Below are 22,724 nucleotides of genomic sequence, written 5' to 3'. Positions count from 1 at the left end.
TTGCTGGGAACTCTCAGATGAGTCATCTAACTCTCCAAGACTCTGCTCTTTGTGTAAAGTGGGGATTAAAGAAAGCTAACTACAGACTTTCTGTGAGGATTAAATGAGATAATAGAGCTGAAATTATTTTATAAATGGTAAAACACTGTACAAATGTTAATTTATTATGAATTTGGGGCATCTCTGCATCTAGTTGCCCCACTTCTCATCCTGAACTAGAAATTAGAAGCCCTAGGTTCTGCCACTGTCACTTAACCTCTCTGAGCCTCAGTTACCCATCCTATGGAATGGACCTGGAATGGGCCTGTGGCTGGGGAGCTTCAATAGGATAACAGACCTCGTGCGGTGAGGGATTAGTATTGACATCATTCTCATTCTTCCTCCAGGGCCAGGGACTTGGGCAGAGTCTCCACATCAGCCAGCAGCTCCTCACCACCTGTCCTTCTCCATGGGGCAGGAGCTCCGGGGTCTACTTCCTGGGCCAGCTGCCTCTGATCTGCCTACACCTCAGGAAGGACACCACTAGGGCACTCTCTGGGGCTCAGTCTACAGTCTCTCTCTGGATCTGGGAACTGCCCACCTCAGAGACTCACTCACATCCTAGCAATGCTCTCAGGAGCCTTGGCCACAGCTGGATGAGGTCATCGCAGAGCAGGACCCAACCTGGCCTCCAACCAAGAGTTCCACACTGCCCCCCACCACCTCCCATGTCTGGCTGCCCAGGCAGAAGATAAAATGTCTGTGCCTCTGATCCAAATAGAAGAAATGGGTGGGGAGGAAGGGCCAGCAGGAACAGCCCTGCCTCCGGATGACCACCTCCAGAGCCTGAAGGCCCTCACTGAGAAACTGAGGCTTGAGACACGCAGGCCCTCCTACCTGGAATGGCAGGCCAAGCTACAGGAGCAGACATGGACCTTCCCCAGGCCAGCTTCACAGCAGGAGGCCAGCCTGGAGCAGAGGCAGTGTGGGGAGGAGTCCTTGCTCACACGGAGGGAGCCCAGGCAGCATTCCTCACCTAATGGGAGAGCTAGCCAGGGCAAGTGGCCCCTTGCCACTGACGAGCTGGAAGGCTTTGAAAGTATTGATGCAGCTATAACCTGGCTCAAGAAGGAACTGGTAAGTGGCTGTCCTTCCAAGAGTCCCTGGAAAAGAGAATATCTCTCACTTTCTCTCTCTTCCTCCCTCCCTGTCTCCCATTCCCATGTCTACATCCTCCCAACTGCGTATCTGTAATCTTCGTAGTAAATGAAGGCTAGGCTTCATTGCTGTGTGGTTACATGAGATCCATGTGCCAATCAGTTTGGCCCTTAATTACAGAGAGTATTAGGGGAGGCAAATTTTGTCCATTAGAACCTGAGCCCATGTTATGAAGGTGTCCCCAACCTTCCTTCCTCCTTACTCCCAGCATCGGAGTCTCATACTCTTATTCTTGGACTGCTAAAGGGTATCCTAGAATTTAATTGCTTCCTCCCTTTTCTCTGAAACCGTCTCACCCTGCCATCACCCAGAGCTACCTGCTGGTGTCCTGTGACCATTCAGCAAGTGTTTAGTGGCTGCAATCCCTGAACTGATGCTGTGCTGATAGTATGGCTGCATGGGGTAAACCATGCAGGTGGGGCTCTTGGTCTGGGGGAGGGAAATTACCTTAAGGAGCTGAGGCTCCCATAGAAAGTGCTCTTACAATGAGGAGCTGTGTATGAGGAGCCGCACAGAGGAAGGCGTGATTGATCATGCCAGGAGTGAAGGCTTTGGCAAGGAGGTGACATTTGGTCTGTGCTTGGGAGGCTGAGTAGGAGTCTGGCTAGCCTTCAGCGCTGGGAAGGACATTCCAGATGGAACGAATGTGAGCAGATGGCATGTTGTGTTTGGCAACTGGGATGAGTAGCTTGACCTTTTTATGGCTCACAGGTACAGTAGACACCCATCAATAACATCACTCATTCCAGCAATGACTCTCAGCCTGAGAAGGGGTTGGGCACATAGAGCCCCCTTTACACACACACCTAGGGGAGAGTCACTGTCCAGGGCAGAATGGCTTCTCATTCCCAGCCAGGCATGGCACTAGCCCTCCCATGCTCTCCAGCCCTGCCTGGTCCCATCACCTCAGGTCCAGGCAACATCTGAGTCAGGTCAGTGCAGTCAGGCTAACAATGCAGTCAGGTCACTCTGGCCACAGGTAAGCCCAGCAACCAGGGGCCAACCTGCCTTCCACAGCCAGTAGTAACTGTTATGTTAACAGGGCAGGCAGATGCCTGCTTGGTTTGTTTTGCAGAATCTTAAGAAATGAAACCCTATGGGGGCCTAGGATTCCTCATGAGCTTACCTCTATAAGAAGGAAATCACTAGGGTTCCTAAGGCGAGAACCTCAGAGACTCAGGTATTTGATTAATTGGAAACCTTTTTTGGTTTTCATCCTTGATGCTGAGAATGTTTCTCAAGCACACCATCCCATTATGTCCATCTTTAGAAACTAGAGTGTGTGTGTGCTGTTGGCTTTCATAGACGATGGGTATGTGTGATTCCTCATGTGTCTCTGAGAGGTCTGCCCCCACTAGGACCTCATGAGACGAGGTGAGGTGGACATGCGGTGGTCCCAGGACAGACCCTAAAGCTTTTCGTTCAATCCCTGATGCTAAACTGTTTTGATTTGTTTTCATAAAAGTAGAGAGATGAAAAATATTTCCATTAATCAAGGATTTAGTTTGTTGGCTTCAGGCTCATTTGAGGTTTTATTGCTTCTGGGAGCAGCAGCTTTTCCTTTCTAAGTAAATTAGAATTCTCCACCAGCCCATCTTTGGGATGAGGATTACAGGAGGTATTCTCCTCTGTGGTAAACCAGTAAGGAGTTCTCTGGAACTTGTCTTCATCACCATCTAGAGCCAACCACCAACCAGTTGCCTTCGAGTTGACTCCAACTCACGGTGATCCTATGTCAGAGTAGAACTGTGCTCTGTAGAGTTTTCAATGGCTGATTTTTTGGAAGTAGATCACCAGGCCTTCCTTCCAAGGTGTTTCTGGGTGGACTGGAACCTCCAACCTTTCGGTTAGCAGCTGAGCATGTTAACTGTTTGCACCATCCAGGGATTCCTCATCTAGAGCAGTGCCTCTCAATCCTGACTGTATATTAGAATCCTCTGGGGAGCTTTGAAAAATCCCAAAGCCCAGACTATACCCTAGATCAATCAAGTGACTCTCTAGGGGATGGGACTGAGGCATCAACAGTTTTAAAGCTCCCCAGGTGATTCAGATGTACAGCCAGGGTTGAGAACCACTGCTTTAGATCTTCAGGCCGTATTCACTTGTATTGCCAAGCCATGCAGCATGAGGTGGTCTAGAGTATGCTGGCTGAAAGGAGGAAGGTGTGCCAGGTTAAGGATTAACTATGGATAATGTATAGAATAATATTCCATAGGCAGAGTGCTAGCAGAGCATGAATTGTTAGGACTAATTTGGCTGCCAAAGGCTGTGTCTTAACCAGGTACAGGAAATATTAGCATTATTTATAATGATTTATATTTACATAGCATTTCCCCCCACTCCATGACACTTCTTTGATTATGAGAGCTTCTGTAAGTGAGTAATCATAGTAATAGTAATAACAGTGAACTGTGTTACTAATTGATTGGTTTCCATATGCAAGGTAATTCACATGCATTAATTACCTCTTCTAATTGTCACATCAACTTCTTGTAGCCCCATTTTACAGAAGAGGAAACTGAGGCTCAGAGAGGAATGCAGCAATAAACGAAAGAATAGAAATTAGAACAAGTGGCCCATCTAATTGTATAGGCCATGCTCTTCTTAGCCACTGCATAGTATCCTCCAAAAGCAATCAGTTTTGCTGTTTCATTTCTAAAATGTAAATTCACAAAGGTGTCAGCAGTCAACAGAATATGCAGAGGTGGAGGTGGGGGCAAAAGGAGAAATGAGACTGAATGAGAGAGTACCAGCCCTCACTTCCTTATCTCTTTAATTCTCACAACAACCCTGTGAGACTGTTATTATTGTCCCCATTGTACACACGAGTAAACTGAGGATCATAGAACCTCAGGTGATTTGCCTAAGATTATATGACTAGTAAGTGGTAGAGCCAGGGCTTGAACTCAGTCTTCACAATTGAGATTAGAGAGCTATGGGGAAAGGCAGGAGATGAGGCTGGAGAGATGCTCCAGTTAGCCATGCTGGAAGAGCAATTACAGGGTCAGATTTATGCTTCAGAAAGGACTCTGGCTGCAGGGTAGAAAATCTGTTAGAGCAGTGCTTTTCAAATTCCAATGTGCATACGAATCACCCAGGCATCTTGTTAAAATGAAGATCCTGAACCAGTAAGTCTGGGATGGAGCCTATAATTCTGAATTTCCAATAAGCTCTAAAGGGATGCTATACTGCTGGTCCATGGACCATACATTGAGTATTAAGTAATGAAAGGCAGGCTAGACCAGGGCTGGGGGGGACAAAGAAGGGACCTCAGAGGGAAGACCAAAGGAAGGGATCCCCCAAACTTGAAGCTTTGAGCCTTGTCCCTGCCATAAGTGCTCTGTGGCTGGAGCCTCAGTGAATGGACTCACAGCATCCCAAACTGAGTGGTCCAGAACCACATCTCATCCAGAAGATTGTTTCTCTGAGAAGGTCAAAAACAGCCCAAATGCAAGCAGGCAGGCAGGCAGACTCAGAACATGCAGTTTTGCTTGGGGTTTAAATAGTAACAAAAGGCAACTTGTAAAATTCTTTGAAAACAGAGAGTTCAAAATTTTAACAACAAGCACATTCTCATGTTTTTAAAAGTCTCAGTCAAAACATTAAAATTAATGTCATTGTTTTTCTAATTCATCATCTGTTACCTCATTGAAGGAATCTTAAAAAAATGAATCTATTTTTTTAACCCAATGAAAGCAGTTTCAAATAACTTTTGTTATATTTTAAGCCCTGGGTGGTGCAAATGGTTAAGCCCTATACTACAAGCCAAAAGGTTGGCAGTTTGAACCCACCCAGAGAGGCACCTTGGAAGGAAGTCCTGATGATCTGCTTCCCAAAGGTCACAGCCATTGAAAACGCTATGGAGCAGTTCTACTCTGCATGCATGGGGTCATCATGAGCTGGAACCAGCTTGTTGGTTGGCACTGGGTTTGGTTTGGTTTGTAAGCGCAGAATCAAGTCTTCCACTATACCTGGGCAGATCTTCCCTGCCAATTTGTCAGGCTCATTTGAAGATTCATCCTTTTCTCCTTATGTGGCCAAGGCAACAGATTGAAAATCTTGAATTCAGTTAGTCATTTGGATGTTTTCCCTACACAATGCCAAACATCTGAATTGATGGATGTTTTGACTGAACTTGCCAGTTGTTTTTGGCCGAGTCATGGTTTTGTGCCCAGTAGAAGGGGGCCTTGATGATCTATCCCAGAAGTAGTTAATACAACTAGGGAGGCATTTCTTACCAAGATCAACCTATCCAGAGAAGCAGGATATGCTGGGTCGGGAAGAATTATCGACTTCATCCCCTGCTTGAAACAAGACCAGTTAAACATCAGAGGAGTAACTATCTAAATCTTGAATTATTTGCAAGACAAGAAAGGGATCCTATCAGCTCCCTCAGGGATCTACTCTCCCCTTTTTCACCAGGGGGAAAATGACAGCCACTCCTAACCCCCCTAGGGACCTGCAAGTGCAGAGGTTTTTCCTTGGGGTGGAGGTGGGGGGTAGAGGGAGTACAAAGAAGGTAAAAACAAAAAACAGTTGCTGGCAAGTCGACTGACTCATGGCGACTGTATTTGTATCAGAGTGGAACTATGCTCCATAGCATTTTCCGTGGCTGATTTTTCAGAAGTAGATTGCCAGGCTTTCTACCGAGGTACCTCTGGGTAGACGCGAACCACCAACATTTTAGTTAGCAGTTGAGTGCACTAACTGTGCACCACCCAAGGACTCAGCAAACCCTGTTAGCATTACTCCTTTGGCTCCTCCCAGAAGACCAGCTCAGGGCCTGGCTAAGTGGTCATTGCACAGCTCTGCTTGTTTCAGGCGACTCAGGTTGCCAGAAGGTCTCAGCCTCCAGCTTTCCTCCTTCCCAGTGGCCTGGCAAGGTGGTCAAGTGACTCGGGATGGAGTGGGATAATGATTCAGGAAGTGGGAGCTAAAAAGGGCAAGACCCCAATCTGTGGGACTCTCCCCCTTTCTGCCCTCATGCTGAGTCTGGAATTCAGAACATTTTGCAAACTGCCCCTGACTGGTGCTTTGGTCTGCCCACCAGCTCCCAAGGGCTGGTCCCAGAGCATGGAGCATCGCACATTCCACGGAGGGAAAAGGGATGCTCTCTTCTGTCTTTTCTCTTCAATTATGCTAAAAAGTTCCCCTTACCAACATGAAAGATTAAAAAAAAAAAAAAAGGTGGACAAAAAAGTCTTCCCTCTATCTGTGTGGTGCCAAAATCCTGAGGAAACTAAAAACAAAACAAAGCATTCCAGCTTCCTAATGGGTTGTCTTTGTGGTGAAAGTCCCTGGGCATCCACAGATGTTTTTCTTTTAGTTTCGTGCAGGTGTTTGATCCTGGTAGACAGAGCCCCTAAAAGGTGTTTATGGTTGTTAGATAAAGGGAAAAGAAATCTGACAAGTTTTAATAAACCGAAGACTGGCTGTAGCAGTAAGTTGCATAGATAGAAGTCAGCTTGTCCCATTGTGGTCTGCAGCTTCACTGCTGCTGTTGCTATCCTTTTGATTTCAAGCTGGGAGCCTTCTCCCAGTTAACCCTCTCTTGCCTGTGCAGCCTGTTTGGCAAGCACTAGACTCTGGTATGTCTGGACACAGCCCTCTGAGGCCAATATTACCTGTATCTGCTGAATGAGACAACAAAATGGCAATTAAAACTCACTGAGCATCTTCTGGCGGAGATGGAGGTGGAAAATGTGAAGATGGCAGCCATGTTAATTCCTCCCATCAAAGGAGCACTTTATGTTTTCCAAAGCACTTTTATCTACAGCATCCTGTGAGAAGGCTCAGAGATATTGTTATTCCCATTTTAAAGGTGAGAAAACTGAGATGCAGAAAGATTATAGTCCTGAGGTATAAAGAGGTTAAGTGACTTGCCCAAGGTTATATGCAAGGATGTGGCTAAACCAAGACTTAGGCCTTCATTTCCTGGCTCTGAATCCAGATCTCTTCCCTTTGTACTGGGTACTCACATCAGTTGTTCGATTCAGTGGGACCCTGAGCTGTCAAAAGCCTGCATTTAAAACACTATGGGTTTCAAAACAGGCCACATGTAAAGGATTACAGAGATTATTAGCAATCCTTGGTAACAACCCTTTAGCAGACACTAGGACAGCCGTTCCATTTCAGTAACTTACTGAGGACAATAAGTTACTTAGAGCCACCCAGATAGATACTGGCTAGCTGGGATTTGATTCACAAGAGAGTTTCTAGTCCGGGCATCTCTTTGCCCAAGGCTCATGTTTCTGAGTGTAGCTTGTGGTTTTCTGCATCCCTGGCATCAGTAAGTTGCAGAAGGAGGTCTCCTTCTCTATTAATCTGGGCAGATACTGACCCCTTCCAAAAAAACCAGACCCATTGCTATTGAGTCAATTCCAACTCATGGTGACCCCATGTGTTGTGATACAGAGTAGAACTGCTCCATAGGGTTTTCTTGGCTGTAATCTTTACAGAAGAAGATCACCAGGGCTTTCTTCCATGGTGCCACTGGATGGGTTCGAACTGCCAACCTTTAGTTTACTAGTCAAGCTCAAAGCATTTGTACCACTCAGGGACTTATTGGCCCCTTAGTAGTCATTAAAATTTTTTAAAACAAAGGCGCCAGCAAAGGAAATATGCCAAAATACCAAAGATCTTTATTTCTGAGCAGTAATATTATTCTTTGGACTTTTCTGTAGTTTCCAATTTTTCTAAATAGAAATATATTACATATAACTGGGAGTGGGGGTGGGGAGAAGGTTAAACAAATAAAAGACGAAAGAGAAGTACCAGGCTCCTCTCTTTCTTGCCAATGTAATTGTACACATTCCTCAGCTTGTAGTCTACAGATAAGAAAGGCATAGAATCTCCTAGAATAAGATAAGAAAAATCAGGTCTACAGTCCCCAGAAGTTTCCCACTCAGCATGAGAGCAGACAGAAATATGCTGAGAGGTGGGAACTCTTGAACCAATGAGACGTATATGACTTTAAATCAGGAAGCCCTGCTTCTTTTCCCTTTCATCGTTGTCTTGCAAGGCAAAGGAGAGATGGGAAAAGGAGGGAAGGAGAAGCCGGATAGCAGCATCTAACCAGAATAACAGCTCAAGGAAATTCTGGGGCTTTAAGAGACAGCTCAGAGCCCTGATGGCATGGTGGTTAAGTGTTTCACTGCTAACCAAAAGGTCTGTGGTTCAAACTCACCAGCTGCTCTGCGGGAGAAAGATGGGGCAGTCTGTCTTGGACACCTTATGGAGCAGTTCTACTCTGTCCTATAGGGTCGCTATAAGTCGGAATTGTCTCGACAGCAACAGGTTTTAAGAGACAGACCTGAGTCCTTTAGTTCAATCCTCTGTTCATGCAATGCAACCAGCATTTACTGACTGCTTAGGCTTGAGGGGGAAGGGAGGAGGGAAGAGATGAAAGAGACAGGATTCCTGCCTTTATGGAGTTTCCATCTTTACGGAGGAAACAGGCACATAAACAGTGACATGAGCTATACTAGAGATATAATAAAGTTACAAAATGCTTTGGAAGGATTGAGGTCAGTGTTAATTGAGTGATCGCCATGTGTCTGGCACAGTGGACAATGAAATCAACCAAAGGAAAATACACAAATCCCTTACTTCCTTGGTAACCAAATCCATACCTTTAAGAGCTGATTGTTGTAAGGCTTCTCCATATTTCCCATTTACATTTCTCCTATAATAATTAAAACCCAACTCATCTGGTGGACACCATCCCATTTATAAAAACTACTCACTATAGTATTGTGTAGTAGCTACTCAGTTAGGCACCCGGGGCATTTGTTAAAATACAGATCCCTCCTTACTCCCCATGGAAATTCAGATTTAGTAAATCTGGGGTCCAGCTCAGAAATTTAGTGAGTGCTAGCAGGAAATTCTAATGTAACTCGTCCTTTAATTGGGAGTTGAAAGTCACAGGTGGAGTGGAGAAAGCATAAAATTTATAATTAGATCGGATTTCAAGTCAAGTTCTACCACATCCTAGCTATGTGACTTTAGGAAAATCAATTAATTTCACACTTGGTTTTGTCATTGTAAAATGGGGATAATAAATACCTAGCTGACAGGGTGGTATAAAGGGAAAATGAAGAGGGGGCAGAGCAGGAGGGCAGTGAACACTCTCAAAATAGCAGATACTGTGTTATATGATATTAAATGACTTATATCGCATCATTTAACACAACAATCTTTTAAGATGGGTACTATTAGCATCCCCATTTTACAGATGAGAAAACTAAAGTTAAGTGACTTGCCGAAGATCAACCAGCAGAGCAGGGATTTGAACCCAGTCTGACTAACTTTAGAGCCCATGCATTTAATGACTGCTACACAACCAATTGCTCTCATGATCAAATATAGCTTGTTAATACACTTTGTGTTTCACCAAGTTTTATGCTCATTTAACACATCTCAACTCCTGGAGCTTTCAGATTTACTTCAGTGTTTACTCTGTTTTGCACTCTTTCTGAGAATTCACCTCTCTCTCTCTCAGAGTAGGACACTCACTATTTTAAAACAAAGGTCAAGCGCTTATGTTCAAAGGGAGCTGTGCAAGCCCAAGACCTGCCCTTAGTCTGGATAACCCTTTTCTGGGGGAATGTATTCTTTTACAAGATTCTGGCAAGTGAGACTTCTGAACCCAAGTCCTTTCTGCCCCTGGGCCACCTCAGGGCCAAGGAACTGGACACTGCCCAGTAGTAGTTGGATGTGTCCCTGGGCACAGGCCTGAGCCAGATATGGCCAGTGAACACACAAAAGCCAAGGAAAGGGCACAAGAGACCCACTGAAGGCAGAAAAGCCCTTAACAGCATGGAGACAGTTTCCACAAGTCTACACAGAGGGCCCGGCATGTAGGAGCCACTGCCCTCCACTGACAGGCCAGTAGGGGCAGGATGCTGCCAGGCCACTCTGCAGGACAGGGGAGAACCAGGGTCTCAGTTAGCAGGCAGATCGAGGAACCCTGGATTCTTCTGCATCCTTCACAGCTCCCCACCCAGGGTGAAGTACCCTTCACAAACAGTGGTTGACTGAGTGGACAGTGTTACTCCTTCACTGAATAATGTTAACTTGAGTCAGACGTTAAAGGTGGAAAGGATTAAAGGCATGATCAACCCCTCATTTTTCAAATTGAGAAAGAGATGGCCAGGGAGGTTCTGTGGTTGCCCATTCAGACAGCTAAACCCTTTGAACCCCATCACATTTCTCCTGTGTTTCCTCCATGTGGGCAGCCCCCACCATCTGCACTGGCATACATTTCACTGTACTCAACAGTTCTGGAAACTTTCCTGAGTTCCCAGGGTGTGCGAGGCCTTCTGCTCTGACACGTTCCTTAGCTCTAGAAAGGGAGGGAGGAAACGAGTCAGAGACTCTCGGTAGGCACAGCAAATTCTCATCTGTTAGGAGTTCTGAACTCAACCCCAATACCGCAGGCTGCTGTGAGTCCCCTCCAGTAGATGAAGCTAAAAGTGTCTGTTCTTAAGAAGCCAAGTTCCCAAGTAACAGAGTATGAAATTACTTTGGAGAAAAAAATGGCCTCAAACATGCTTGGAGGGTGGGGCAGAGAAAAGATTTGTTTTCCCTCCCTTTGGAGGCATAGGCAAGAATCTATATATAGAAACTACAGGTGCATCCATAACCTTAATTACTAACACAGGCCCAAATTTCACAGACACTCTTGTCCAACTAGCAGCTCCTCCTCACTCTTGGTCAGTGGGTCTGAGTGACAAGTTCCTAGATAGTTCACAGGCATGCTGAGCATCAAATGCAAAGCTCCCACTCAATTAACTTCCAAGGTGGAAAGCCCAGGACTGAAAAAAAGTCTAGAAGTCCCAACATTGGCACTCTAGGGATCTTCAGAGGGCTCTCAGAGGATCACGGGACACCTCAGCACCCTTCAATTACATCTGACAACATCTTGGCTAAAGCTTCTGAACTCACAGGGCACGCACTTGAAGAAGCTCAAATCTGTCTCTGGGAGGTTAGTCCATCCTGAGACTCTAGCCTGCATGTGGACATCATTCAGAAGACAATGCAAGAAGCTCATGTCAGAGTAGGACGATTGTCCCCACTGGTCAGTGTCTTACCTCTCCCCACACATTTGCCCCAGAAATATCGCAGTGGGTCAGGCCAGGCTCAGCAGAGGTCAAGGAGCCAGACTTTCCTGAGGTCTTGCTTGGGAGCCTACCAGGAAAGCTATGCCCTGGGCCCAACCTCCAGCAGCCTGGCAAGAACAGCGTAGTCCTGGGACTGCCTGTTTGGTCCTGCAAGGACCTCCACTTGCTCTCCAGGGGCATGGCAGGGAGGTTGGGGAGGCCACAATTCCCTGGCCTCACACTGGTGGTTCTTGAACTCATCATGTGCAAGTGAAGGACACTCCCTGACTGGGAGGACCACCTGCCTCCATTTCAGATCCTGGCTTTGGGGAACTTACTAATATCTCTCTGATGTTGGATGAGCCACTTAATGATAGAAATAATTCTGCTCTACCTACCCCCCAGTGACAGGCTTGGAAAAGTGTGAAGAGTAACACAGATGTCAGGTGTGTTTGTGAAACACCTGTTGGTGACTAGCTCTGTGTGAGGCATTCCTGGGGAACAAAGAAGAATCATTCCAGGACTCTGCACCCAAGAGCCCCTATAACCTAGAAAAAGAGATAGAGTATTATATATGAAACAATGAAAAAATAATTTAATGTTTAGCTCTGCAGTTGAGATTATGAAGAAGGGATAAAGTGAACTGATATTTATTGTACCCGTGTCTCTTACCAAGATAGATTTAATTCTCATAGAGTGAATACTACTGTTATTTCCACTTAACAGCTGAAGACACTGAGGCTGAGAGAGGTTGAGTAACTTTCCCAGAGTTGCACCATTAGGGAGGGCAGAGAAGGACTTTGAACCCACATCCCATTCTCTGTTCATTACATCCAGCTGCCTCTCACAGCCTTGGAGCGCAGCAGAAGTTCCGAGAAAGCAGAGGTCAGCCTGAATGGGTGAGTCAGGAATGATAGCCAGGATTGTCCCAGCTGTGAAAAATCAAGACCTGGCTCCAGGGAGATATCATTCATTTATTCTTCTATCTATTCATTCAACCAATGGCTTTTAAGCACCAAAGCTATGTACTAGGCACTTTTATAAGCCAGGTAAACACAGTATTGATCTCTACTTGGGTGTTTACCATCTAGTGGGGGAAACATAATTAAACACAATAAACACAGGGTATAGGTACTATGGTAAGAGACACCCACCCTGCAAGGATGAGGGAAGGTAAAGGCCAAGCTGGGCCCTGCAGGATGATAGATGAGGATGGGTTCTAGGAAAGGGAACAACATGCTAGTCTGGCTGCCACAGAGTGGGGGGTTGGGGGAGCTCAGGGTGAGAGAGACCAGGCGGGAGAGATAAACAGAGCCTAATAACTTATGTTAAGGAGTTTGGTACTTATTTGATAGGTCATGGAGGGCCAGGAGGGGAGATTGTGACTGAAAAGTTTTAAGGAGAGAGACCTGGCCAATTTGACTCCTGAATGGAAGAACGAGTAGAAGGAGTGGGAGTGAAGGCAGGGAGGAACCTGGTGAGGAGGCTAGATGCAGGCTGAGAGGGGGCTGTGGGCATGGTCAATCTATCCCCTGTGTTCACCATGTCTGACAACAACCTGCATCTCTCCAACTCTCCCTTTAAGGTGCAGACTTGCTTTCCTCGGATATAGTTTTCAGGCCTCCTTACCTCCAAGATCACATTTAAACCTCGTGGCATCTTATGAGGTTGGAAGGATGTGATCAGCATCCCCTTTTACAAAGGAGTCGCACCACCTGCCAGAGTCACCCATCTTATTAAAGACTGAGCTGGAACCTGAAGCAGGAGCCAAAAAGATTTCTACCGTAAGAGGCATCAGGCCAGCTGAAAGGAGCAGTGCACTGACCTGACAAGCAGAAGTTCGCCCTCCCCTGTGGCACAAAAACTGGGCCCCATGGCTTAGAGGGCTGGGGAAAGTGTGCAAGGTTGGAGGGTCTCACAGCAGACTGTGATATTGGGGTTGAATTCAGAACCTCTAACAGGAGAGTATGTGCCGTGCCTGCCAAGAATCTCTGACCTGATTCCTCCCTCCCTTTCCAGAGTTAGGGAATGAGTAAGCAGGAGGCATATCTAGAGGCTGTTCTGAATGCATCACCTCATCCTTCTCAAAGGCCAGCCTTACCAGGTGAAGATGGCAGTTTGTTCGAGGACCTTCCAAGTTTGAAAAATTAACCCATTGTTGTTGAGTCAATTCCAACTCATGGTGACCCTATATGTCCCAGAGTAGAACTGCTCCATAGGGTTTTTTTGGCTGTAATCTTTATAAAAGCAGATCACTAGGTCTTTCTACATTGGAGCCACTGAGTGAGTTTGAATAGTCAAACTTTTAGGTTAATAGTCAGGTGCAAACCTTTTGTATCACCCAGAGACCTTTGAAAAATCAAAGACCTTATCAAGTAAAGCTTCACTTTTGTGGGAGAGGCCAGAGGACCCCTGAGTGGCCTGAAGTGCCCACCACCCTCTGTCGCAGCTCTGGTACATCCTTCCCCCACAGCAGATAGATAGCTCCAAGGAGCACAAGAGCCCCTCAGAGGAGCCCAGGAGGCAGGCACACACAGAGGAATCACCTCGCTGGCTCCTTCCCCCTCCACTGAGCTGAACCCAGGACTTGGGAGCCATTGTGCTTCCCTCCCACCCACATCCCCAGGCTAGAGACATTCACAAAAACCCAGGACCAACCTTGCACACTTTCCCCAAACCCCTAGGCCAGGGACCTCGTGATGTGTGGCATCAGGGAGGATGGACCTCTGCTTGCCAGGTGAGCACTGTAGCCCCCTCCAGCTGGCCTGCTCCCTCTCAGAGTAGAAACCTTTGTGAAGCACGTTCCTGCCTCTGCCTGTGTTTACAGCTTCCCCTGGAAATCAATTCACAAACTCGGTTTGGTTTCTAAGAGTGTTTGAAAAATATTTTTTAAAAATTTTCCCAGAACCTAAAGTTGCCATTCAGCAGCAAACTTCAGTGACACCAAATAGCTTTCTTTCCTAATGACATTATTCTGACTCTTCCTCAGAGGCCAAAGCCAAGATCAAGTAATGAAAATATTTTATTCCAGGCTTCTGAGAGGATGTTTCTACACAGCATTGATTAAAATGATGAGCTGGACCTTTAGGTTAACCAAGATAAATAATGAGACAAGGTTCAAAAACTTTCCAGGGTTCAAGAATTAAGTCTCATTATCAAATTGTGTACGAACTGAGCAAGTTCTGTTCCTTCACACATAGCTTCAAAAATGATTTTTTACCCAGCCTCCTCTTCAATATCAATCAGAGATTAATTGTAGCTGTTGGAGTAGGATAGTTTAAACACAAGCCCCAGAAATAGGGATAAGACGAATTGCCCTTGACCACCTTGGGATTCCTCCTGTCTACCCACGTCTGCGCTGATTACAATGCTCTCCAATACAACGTATTTGAATCATCTCTGGTTTGGTCCCTATGAGCTGGGATTTCTCTTGGGCCACCTTTAAAGACATATTCAAAAATCTCTACCTCAAAAAATGCTTTCAGGTTTGCACAGGCTTGTGTCTCAAGCCACTGTCACCCCCTTGTTATTTCCCCAGACTAAGAGAATAGGAGATTCCACAAGTGAGAGTGCACGGCAAAAATCTCTGGGAAATGGAAGGACTAGGTGATAGATTTAAAAAAAAAAAAAAAAAAGACCAGTTGCCTTTGAGTTGATTCTGACTTACGGCGGCCCCATGAATGTCAGAGTAGAATGGTGCTCCATAGGATTTTCAATGGCTGATTTTTTGGAAGTAGATCACCAGGCCTTTCTTCTGAGGCATCTCTAGATAGACTGAAACCATCAACCTTTCAGTTAACAGCCAAGTGCATTAACCATTTGCACCACCCAAGGACTCCAGATAATCGGAACAAGGCAATGATTTATAGAGTTCCAGGTACGGCTTTTACTGGAAAGAGGAGGATTTCTCTGGCAGTTCATACATTTGCAGTTATTTTAGGCAAACAGAAGCTGTACTAGGTTAAAGCTGAGACTCTTAGAGTTGCTTCTTGTGCTCTCAAGGGTCTGACATTTACACATCCTTTTATACTTTAACTCCTAAACTCTTCTGGACAGCCCATAGACATCAGTCCCTGGGATCAGAGAATGCATTCAGGCAGACCCCATTAGCAACTAGAAATAAAGGTATCTGCTTCCTGGGATGCCAAGAAATCACTCAGTGTTTTAGCCTGAGCAAGTGAACACAGAGCAAGTGGGCAAGGGGATGTTGAGGATGAATGTAAATTCTCTAGGTGAACACAAATATGCTACTTCTCTCAAATGCTGGGTAGGCCTTTGGCAAAGAACAAAATACTCTCTCCTTTTACCAGTGGGTCTGAGATGCTTCTTCCATGGCCATCCTCTCCTCTAACCCACATCTGAGACACCCTGCCTACTTTGGAGTCTAGCCATCCCCAGTACCACACAAGTTTGCACAGAGAATGGCATTACTGAGGTGGGCTCTCTGTATCTGCCAGAGGACAGGCACTCATTCGCCAACGCTTGCATCCACACTTGCAGCTATGATGACCAAATGTTCCTGTTTTGCTGGGACTGAGGAGATTTCTGGGACATGGGACGTTCAGTGCTAAAACCAGGAATATCCTCATGAACCACTGCCTCCTCTACCTTGAGACCAAGACTAGATAGTATCTGGCTACCACTGCCGAATACTGTGATCAGGAACACACAATAGATGGATCTTGATAAAAAGGGAGAAAAATGTGAACAGAACTTCAAATTCTCAAAGAATCCAGACTTACTGGACCTATTGAGACTGGAGGAGTCCCCGAAGTGATGGCTTTGAGTTACTCTTCAGACTTTGAATCAAGACTACTCCCTGGTCACCTTTAAACTAAGTAATAGTTTAACTCAAAAAGTAAAGATTGTCACCCTTGAGTATTACATTCTTAAAAAAAAATTATCTGCATAAGACCAAATAGACAGCATTTACTTTAAAGCATAGGTGAGAAGGTTGGGGGGCAGGGAGTTTGAGTCAGTGGGTATGAAACAACAAACAGAAATAAAGAGAATGTTCAGGCAATGTGAAGAATGTAACCAATGTCATAGATTGTTATGTCTAGAAACTGTAGAATGAGAGTGGGATTTGCTGTGTATATTTTCACAAAAATAATAATAATACATAAATATAAAACAGGAACATCCTGGACAAACCTACATGAGTTGGTCACCCTAAATTTGAAGCCTTTGTTTTTATCCCACGAGCCCAGATGCCTGAGTAGCACCTCTTCTCACTCCCCAGGAAAAGCACTAGTGAACTGTGTGACCTTGCTAAAGATGGCTCACAGCAGACAACTTAAACATTCATGTTAAATATCTCTGTTCTCGGACTTTCTTCAGCTGATCATCCATACTTCGGGTGTTTCCTCTCTTGCCCCCTCCCCTAGAGCCTTTTGGCTTATTCCTCACCAGCCCCTTCACCACACCATCACTGAGAAAAATTAAGCAATTTTCCTTTTGGTTAGCAGTCCAGCTCTTAACCTCTGTGCAACCAGGGCTCCTCTCCTCTTGCAGAACCATTTAATCACCATTTTTACTTACTTAATCATGCCCTTGGGGACCCACCTTCCACCTTAAGAAAAAAATGAGCTCTCCTAACAAGTAAACATCTGCTGGTTACAGCCAAGCCTATGCCACAAACACAACTATTTCAGAGGCACCACCAAATCCACCCCCTCTTCATGTTCTTTCACACCCGGTGGGGAAGTGCCCATTCACCTCAATAGGCTGATAGCCCCTGACACAATGGCATTTCTCCCTACTTTCACCAAGTATACAGCCTTAATTACAGGATTTCTGGAATAATTGGCCACAACTGTGAGAATCCAGCCAGTGCCTTTATCTCTGGATGTGGCAATAGACCACCCTGGGAGGGGGGATTGGAAATCAGCACATCCTACAGTTTGAGCCTTTGCCAGGGAGAGCATTAAACCCACATTGATGGTTGAGTCACAGGCGCTAGGTTTTAGGAGTAATGTCTCAGTCTCTATAATGCAAACTTAAATCTGGGAGGGCCTCACAGGTTCCACCTTCTTATCCTGGAGAGACACACAGGGGTGTGTTATCCCATAATCAAGCTATGCATGATGCTTACCTTGCTTACCAGATCATCTGTAGTGAACAATTTCACATTACTTCACATCAAATATTTTGCTTCTAGGTATGGTTGGCATCTGTCTCTCTTCCAACCCCACAGCACCTTCCTATAGAACAAAGCCTCTTTTCAGATTTACAGTCCCTGACAGGGGCAGATGTGAAATTGTTGATTACAGATTAGTAAGTAAGCACAAGTAAGTCCTTGTTTGCTGGGTCATCCGCCCCTGAGAGAAAGGACTGAAACAATGTTGAACCTCTTACACTCATTTGGCCAGCACTATCCAGCACTATTCAGCACTATGCGTGGTTTAAAACCAGGAAAGGTATGAGTCAGGGTTGTATCCTTTCACCATTGTTATTAAATCTGTATACTGAGCAAATAATCCAAGAAACGGGACCATATGAAAAAGAATGCAACATTAGGATTAGAGGAAGACTTATTAACAACTTGTGATATGCAGATGACACAATCTTGCTTGCTGAAAGTGAAGAGGACCTGAAGCACTTACTGATGAAGATCAAAGACTGCAGCCTTCGGTACGAATCGCACCTCAACATAAAGAAAACAAAAATCCTCACAACTGGACCAATAGGCAACATCATGATAAACAGAGAAAATATTGAAGTTGTCAAGGATTTCATTTTACTTGGATCTACAATCAATGCCCATGGAAGCAGCAGTCAAAAAATGAAATGACGTATTGCATTGGGCAAATCTGTTGCAAAAGATCTCTTTAAAGTGTTAAAAAGCAAAGATGTCACCTTGAGGGCTAAGATGCACCTGACCCAAACCATGACATTTCCAATCGCCTCATATGCACGTGAAAGCTGAACAATGAATAAGGAAGACTGAAGAAGAATTGACACCTTTGAATTATGGTGTTGGAGAAGAATATTGAATATACCATGGACTAACAGAAGAATGAACAAATCTATCTTGGACGAAGTACAGCCAGAATGCTCCTTAGAAGCAAGGATGGCAAGACTTCATCTCATATACTTTGGATATGCTATCAGGAGGGACTGGTCCCTGGAGAAGAACATCATGCTTGGTAAAGTAGAGGATCAGCAAAAAAGGATTGACACAGCAGCAGCAACAATGGGCTCAAACATAGCAATGATTGTGAGGCTGGCATAGGACCAAGCAGTGTTTCATTTTGTTGTACGTGGGGTCACATTGAGTCAGAACTGACTCAACAGCACCTAACAACAATAACAGTTCAGTTTACGTGTTGTTGTTAATTGCCATCGAATCAGCTCTGACTCATGATGGCCCCAGGTAAACAGAACAAAACATTGCCCAGTCCTGCACCATCTTCATGATTGTGGTTATGTTTGAGTCCATTGTTGTGTCAATGCGTTTCATTGAGGGTTTCCCTCATTTTCACTGACAGTCTACCAATCATGATGTTCTTTTCTAGCCAATTTACACAACAAGCTATTTATTATCTAATTCTCACAATCCTTGGAATAGACATTATCTTTTTTCTGTAGATGAAGTCAAAAATTCAAGGAGCATTAATGACTTGCCTAAAACCACTCAGGTAGTAAGGAGTGAGGCTCAGCTTGAACCCAGGTTCTAACCCAAGAGCTGTGAATTTCCTACTTGTGCTCCCTCTGAGACCTCTTCCTGCAACACCATCCTCTTCAGTGTAGCCCACTTCTGGGTGGATAAGAGCCATAGAGAGGCTGCCAGCTCTGGGCTGCACCTGCCCAGGTTAGGTCTGAGTGCCACCATTCACAAGTCAACTGAACCTGAACAGTCCCCTAACTTCTCAGAGTCAGCATCCACTTCTGTAAAACAGACAAACATAATGCCTATCATCTAGAGTTGTTGGGAGGATGCAATAAAATAATATGTATAAAATGCATATAAGAGCAGAGGATGGGGTGTGTCATTAATGCTGTCTGAGTGCCCATTTGGTGGAGCTTGAAGAGAAGAGAAAAAGAAAGGAGGGATGCAACAGGGGTCCAAGAATAAGTGGTGCACCCCAGTCCTTATGGCCAATGGCACTGGATGCTCACAGTCCAGGTGAAAAACCCACCTACCTACGCACTCTAGGGAACAGGGACATGCTTTCCTCCCAGACACTCAGGGGCAGCCGTCAGCCCCCTGCCTTGCTCAGCGGGTGACCCCCTACTGCAGCCAGATACCTGTGCCTACACAAATCACCCATGCCTGTCTAGGACTGTAGGTGAGAGCCTGTAGCACACACTTGGTGACAGACTACCTGGGCACATGAGCTGAATTCATACAGGAAAAATAAACAGACTCCTGGGCTCACATACCTAGTAACAGACACAACCACCTGGTGACAGGACGTTAGAGCTTCTAAGGCACCAATAATCAAACTAGCTTATTTTGACCGACTGCCTGGACACCTGAGCTGAATCCATACAGGAATACTCAATGGACTCCTGGGTGCACATAGTTACAGAACTAACTACCTAGTGACAGGATGTTAGAGCTTCAAAGACACCAAAAATCAAACTAGCACACACGAGCAGCCTATTTGGGCATATCAAAACAAAACAAAACAAGAAGCTAGGACACACGAAACAAATATAAAATAAAATTATAATAACTTATTGATGGCTTGGAGACAACAGTCAATATCAAATCAAATAAAGAGGCAGTGCATGATGGCTTCAGCAAGCTCCCAAAATAATCGATAAATTCCCTGGGGGAAGAGAATTTCTTGGAATTACCAGAGGCAGAATACAAAAGATTAATATATAGAACTCTTCTAGAAATTAGAAGGGAAATTTTCCAAAGAACATACAAAGTAGTACCGGAACTTAAAAAAGTTATTCAAGAGCATAATGACAAATGTAATAGGTTTCAAGAATCCATAGAGAGACAGCAATCAGAAATCCAGAAGATTAACAATAAAATTTCAGAATTAGACAACTAATAGAAAGTCATAGGAGCAGAATCGAGGCAGTAGAAGTCAGAATTAGTGACACTGAAGATAAAGCATGAGACACGAACTTATTTGAGGAAAAATCAGATAAAAGAATTAAAAAGAATGAAGAAACTCTAAGAATTATGTGGGACTCTATTAAGAGAAATAACCCACGAGTGATCGGAGTACGAGAACGGGGGGGATAACAGAAAATACAGAGAGAATTGTTGAAGATTTGTTGACAGAAAAGTTCCCTGATATCATCAAAGATGAGAGGATATCGATGCAAGATGCTTATCAAACCCCACGTAAGGTACATCCCAAAAGAAAGTCACCAAGGCATATTATAATCAAACTTGCCAAAACCAAAGATAAAGAGAGAATTTTAAGAGCAGTTAGAGATAAAAGAAAAGTCATCTACAAAGGAGAGTCAATTAGAATAAGCTCAGACTGCTCAGCAGAAACCATGCAGGCGAAAAGACAACAGGATGACATATATAAAGCCCTGAAGGAAAACAACTGCCAGCCAAGAATTATATATCCAGCGAAACTGTCTCTCAAATATGATGGCAAAATTAGGGCATTTCCAGATCAACAGAAGTTTAGGGAATTGGCAAAAAACCAACCAAAATTACAAGAAATAGCAAAGGGATTCCCCCAGTTAGAAAATCAATAACATCAGATAAGAACCCAAGACTAGAACACAGGACAGAGCAACCAGATGTCAACCCAGAGAGGGAAGTCACAAAAATAAATGAAAGCTAAAACACTGAAAATAGAGAAACAGAGATGTCAATATGTAAAATATTACAACATTAAAACAAAATAGAGGAACTAAAAAATGTAGTTACAAATTTTTCATATGCAGAGGAAGTCAAGGCAATATAGAGAAATAAAAGACTGGTTTAAACTTAGAAAAATAGGAGTAAATATTAAGGTAACCATAAAGGAAACTAATGATCCTGCACAACAAAATAAAAAACAAGAAAAATATATGAAGACTCAGAAAATATAAAATCAAAAACAATGAAAAAGATAAAAAGAAAATACATAAAGAAAAATGACTCAGCACAGAAAATTAAGGGGAACAAAGAAATCATAAACAACACCCAAAAAAGACACCAAAATGACAGCACTAAATTCATACCTGTCAATAACTACGCTGAATGTAAATGGACTAAATGCACCAATAAAGAGACAGAGAGTGGCAGAATGGATTAAAAAAAAACACCTCCATCTATATGCTGCCTACAACAGACACACCTTACACTTAAAGACACAAACAAACTAAAACTCAAAGGATGGAAAAAAATACATCAAGCAAACAACACTCAAGAAAGAGCACAGGAGTAGCAATATTAATCTCTCACAAAATAGACTTTACGGTAAAATCCACCACAAAGGATAAGGAAGGACACTATATAATGATTAAAGGGTCAATACACCAGGAGGGTGTACAATAATAAATATTTATGTACCCAATGACAGGGCTCGAAAATACATAAAACAAATTCAAAAAGCATTGAAAACAGAGACAGACAGTGCCACAATAATAGTAGGAGACTTCAACACACCACTTTTGGTGAAGAACAGAACATCCAGAAAGAAGCTCAATAAAGACACGGAAGAGCTAAAGGCTACAATCAACCAACTCGATCTCATAGACATATACTGAACACTCCACCCAACAGCAGCCAAGTATACTTTCTTTTCCAACGCACATGGAACATTCTCCAGAATACACCACATATTAGGCCATAAAGCAAGCCTTAACAGAATCCCAAGCATTGAAATATTACAAAGCATCTTTTCTGACCATAAAGCCATAAAAGTAGAAATCAATAACAGGAAAAGCAAGGAAAAAAAATCAAACATGGAAACTAAACAACACCTTGCTCAAAAACTATTGGGTTATAGAAGAAGGATGGAATGAAGAAATTCATAGAATCAAATGAGAATGAAAACACATCCTACTAGAACCTTTGGGACACAGCAAAAGCAGCGTTCAGATGTCAGTTTATAGCAGTAAATGCACACATCCAAAAAGAAGAAAGCACCAAAATCAATACATTAACCCTACAACTCGAACAAGTAGAGAGAAGCGAAAGAAGCCCTTGAGTGTCGGAAGAAAGGAAATAACAAGAATTAGAGCAGAATTAAATGAAAAAGAGAATAGAAAAACAATTGAAAGAGTTAACAAGACCAAAAGCTGGTTCTTTGAAAAGATGAAAAAACTTGATAAACCGTTGTCCAAACTAACAAAAGAAAAACAGTAGAGAAAGCAAATAATCCATATAAGAAATGAGATGGGTGATATCACAACAGAACCAACTGAAATTAAAAGAATCATAACAGAATACTATGAAAAATTGTACTCTAACAAATTTGAAAACCTAGAGGAAATGGACAAATTCCTAGAAACTCA

General features: G+C 44.0%; 1 protein-coding gene across 1 annotated transcript in view; it reads left to right on the top strand.

Annotated features, from left to right (window-relative positions):
* The first annotated feature begins 735 nt into the window (after positions 1–735).
* Positions 736–22,724, top strand: part of FAM167A (family with sequence similarity 167 member A) — a 37,813-nt gene continuing 15,824 nt past the window's right edge. The window contains exon 1 of the mRNA XM_004382205.1: positions 736–1,116. Within this exon, the coding sequence (XP_004382262.1) occupies positions 736–1,116 (381 nt within the window). The remainder of the gene's footprint in view (positions 1,117–22,724) is intronic.

This window comes from Trichechus manatus, unplaced genomic scaffold, assembly GCF_000243295.1.
Source record: "Trichechus manatus latirostris isolate Lorelei unplaced genomic scaffold, TriManLat1.0 scaffold00091, whole genome shotgun sequence".
Classification (NCBI taxonomy): domain Eukaryota; kingdom Metazoa; phylum Chordata; class Mammalia; order Sirenia; family Trichechidae; genus Trichechus; species Trichechus manatus.
Note: the sequence above shows the minus strand (reverse complement) of the source record. Positions and strands in the feature narration are given on the sequence as shown.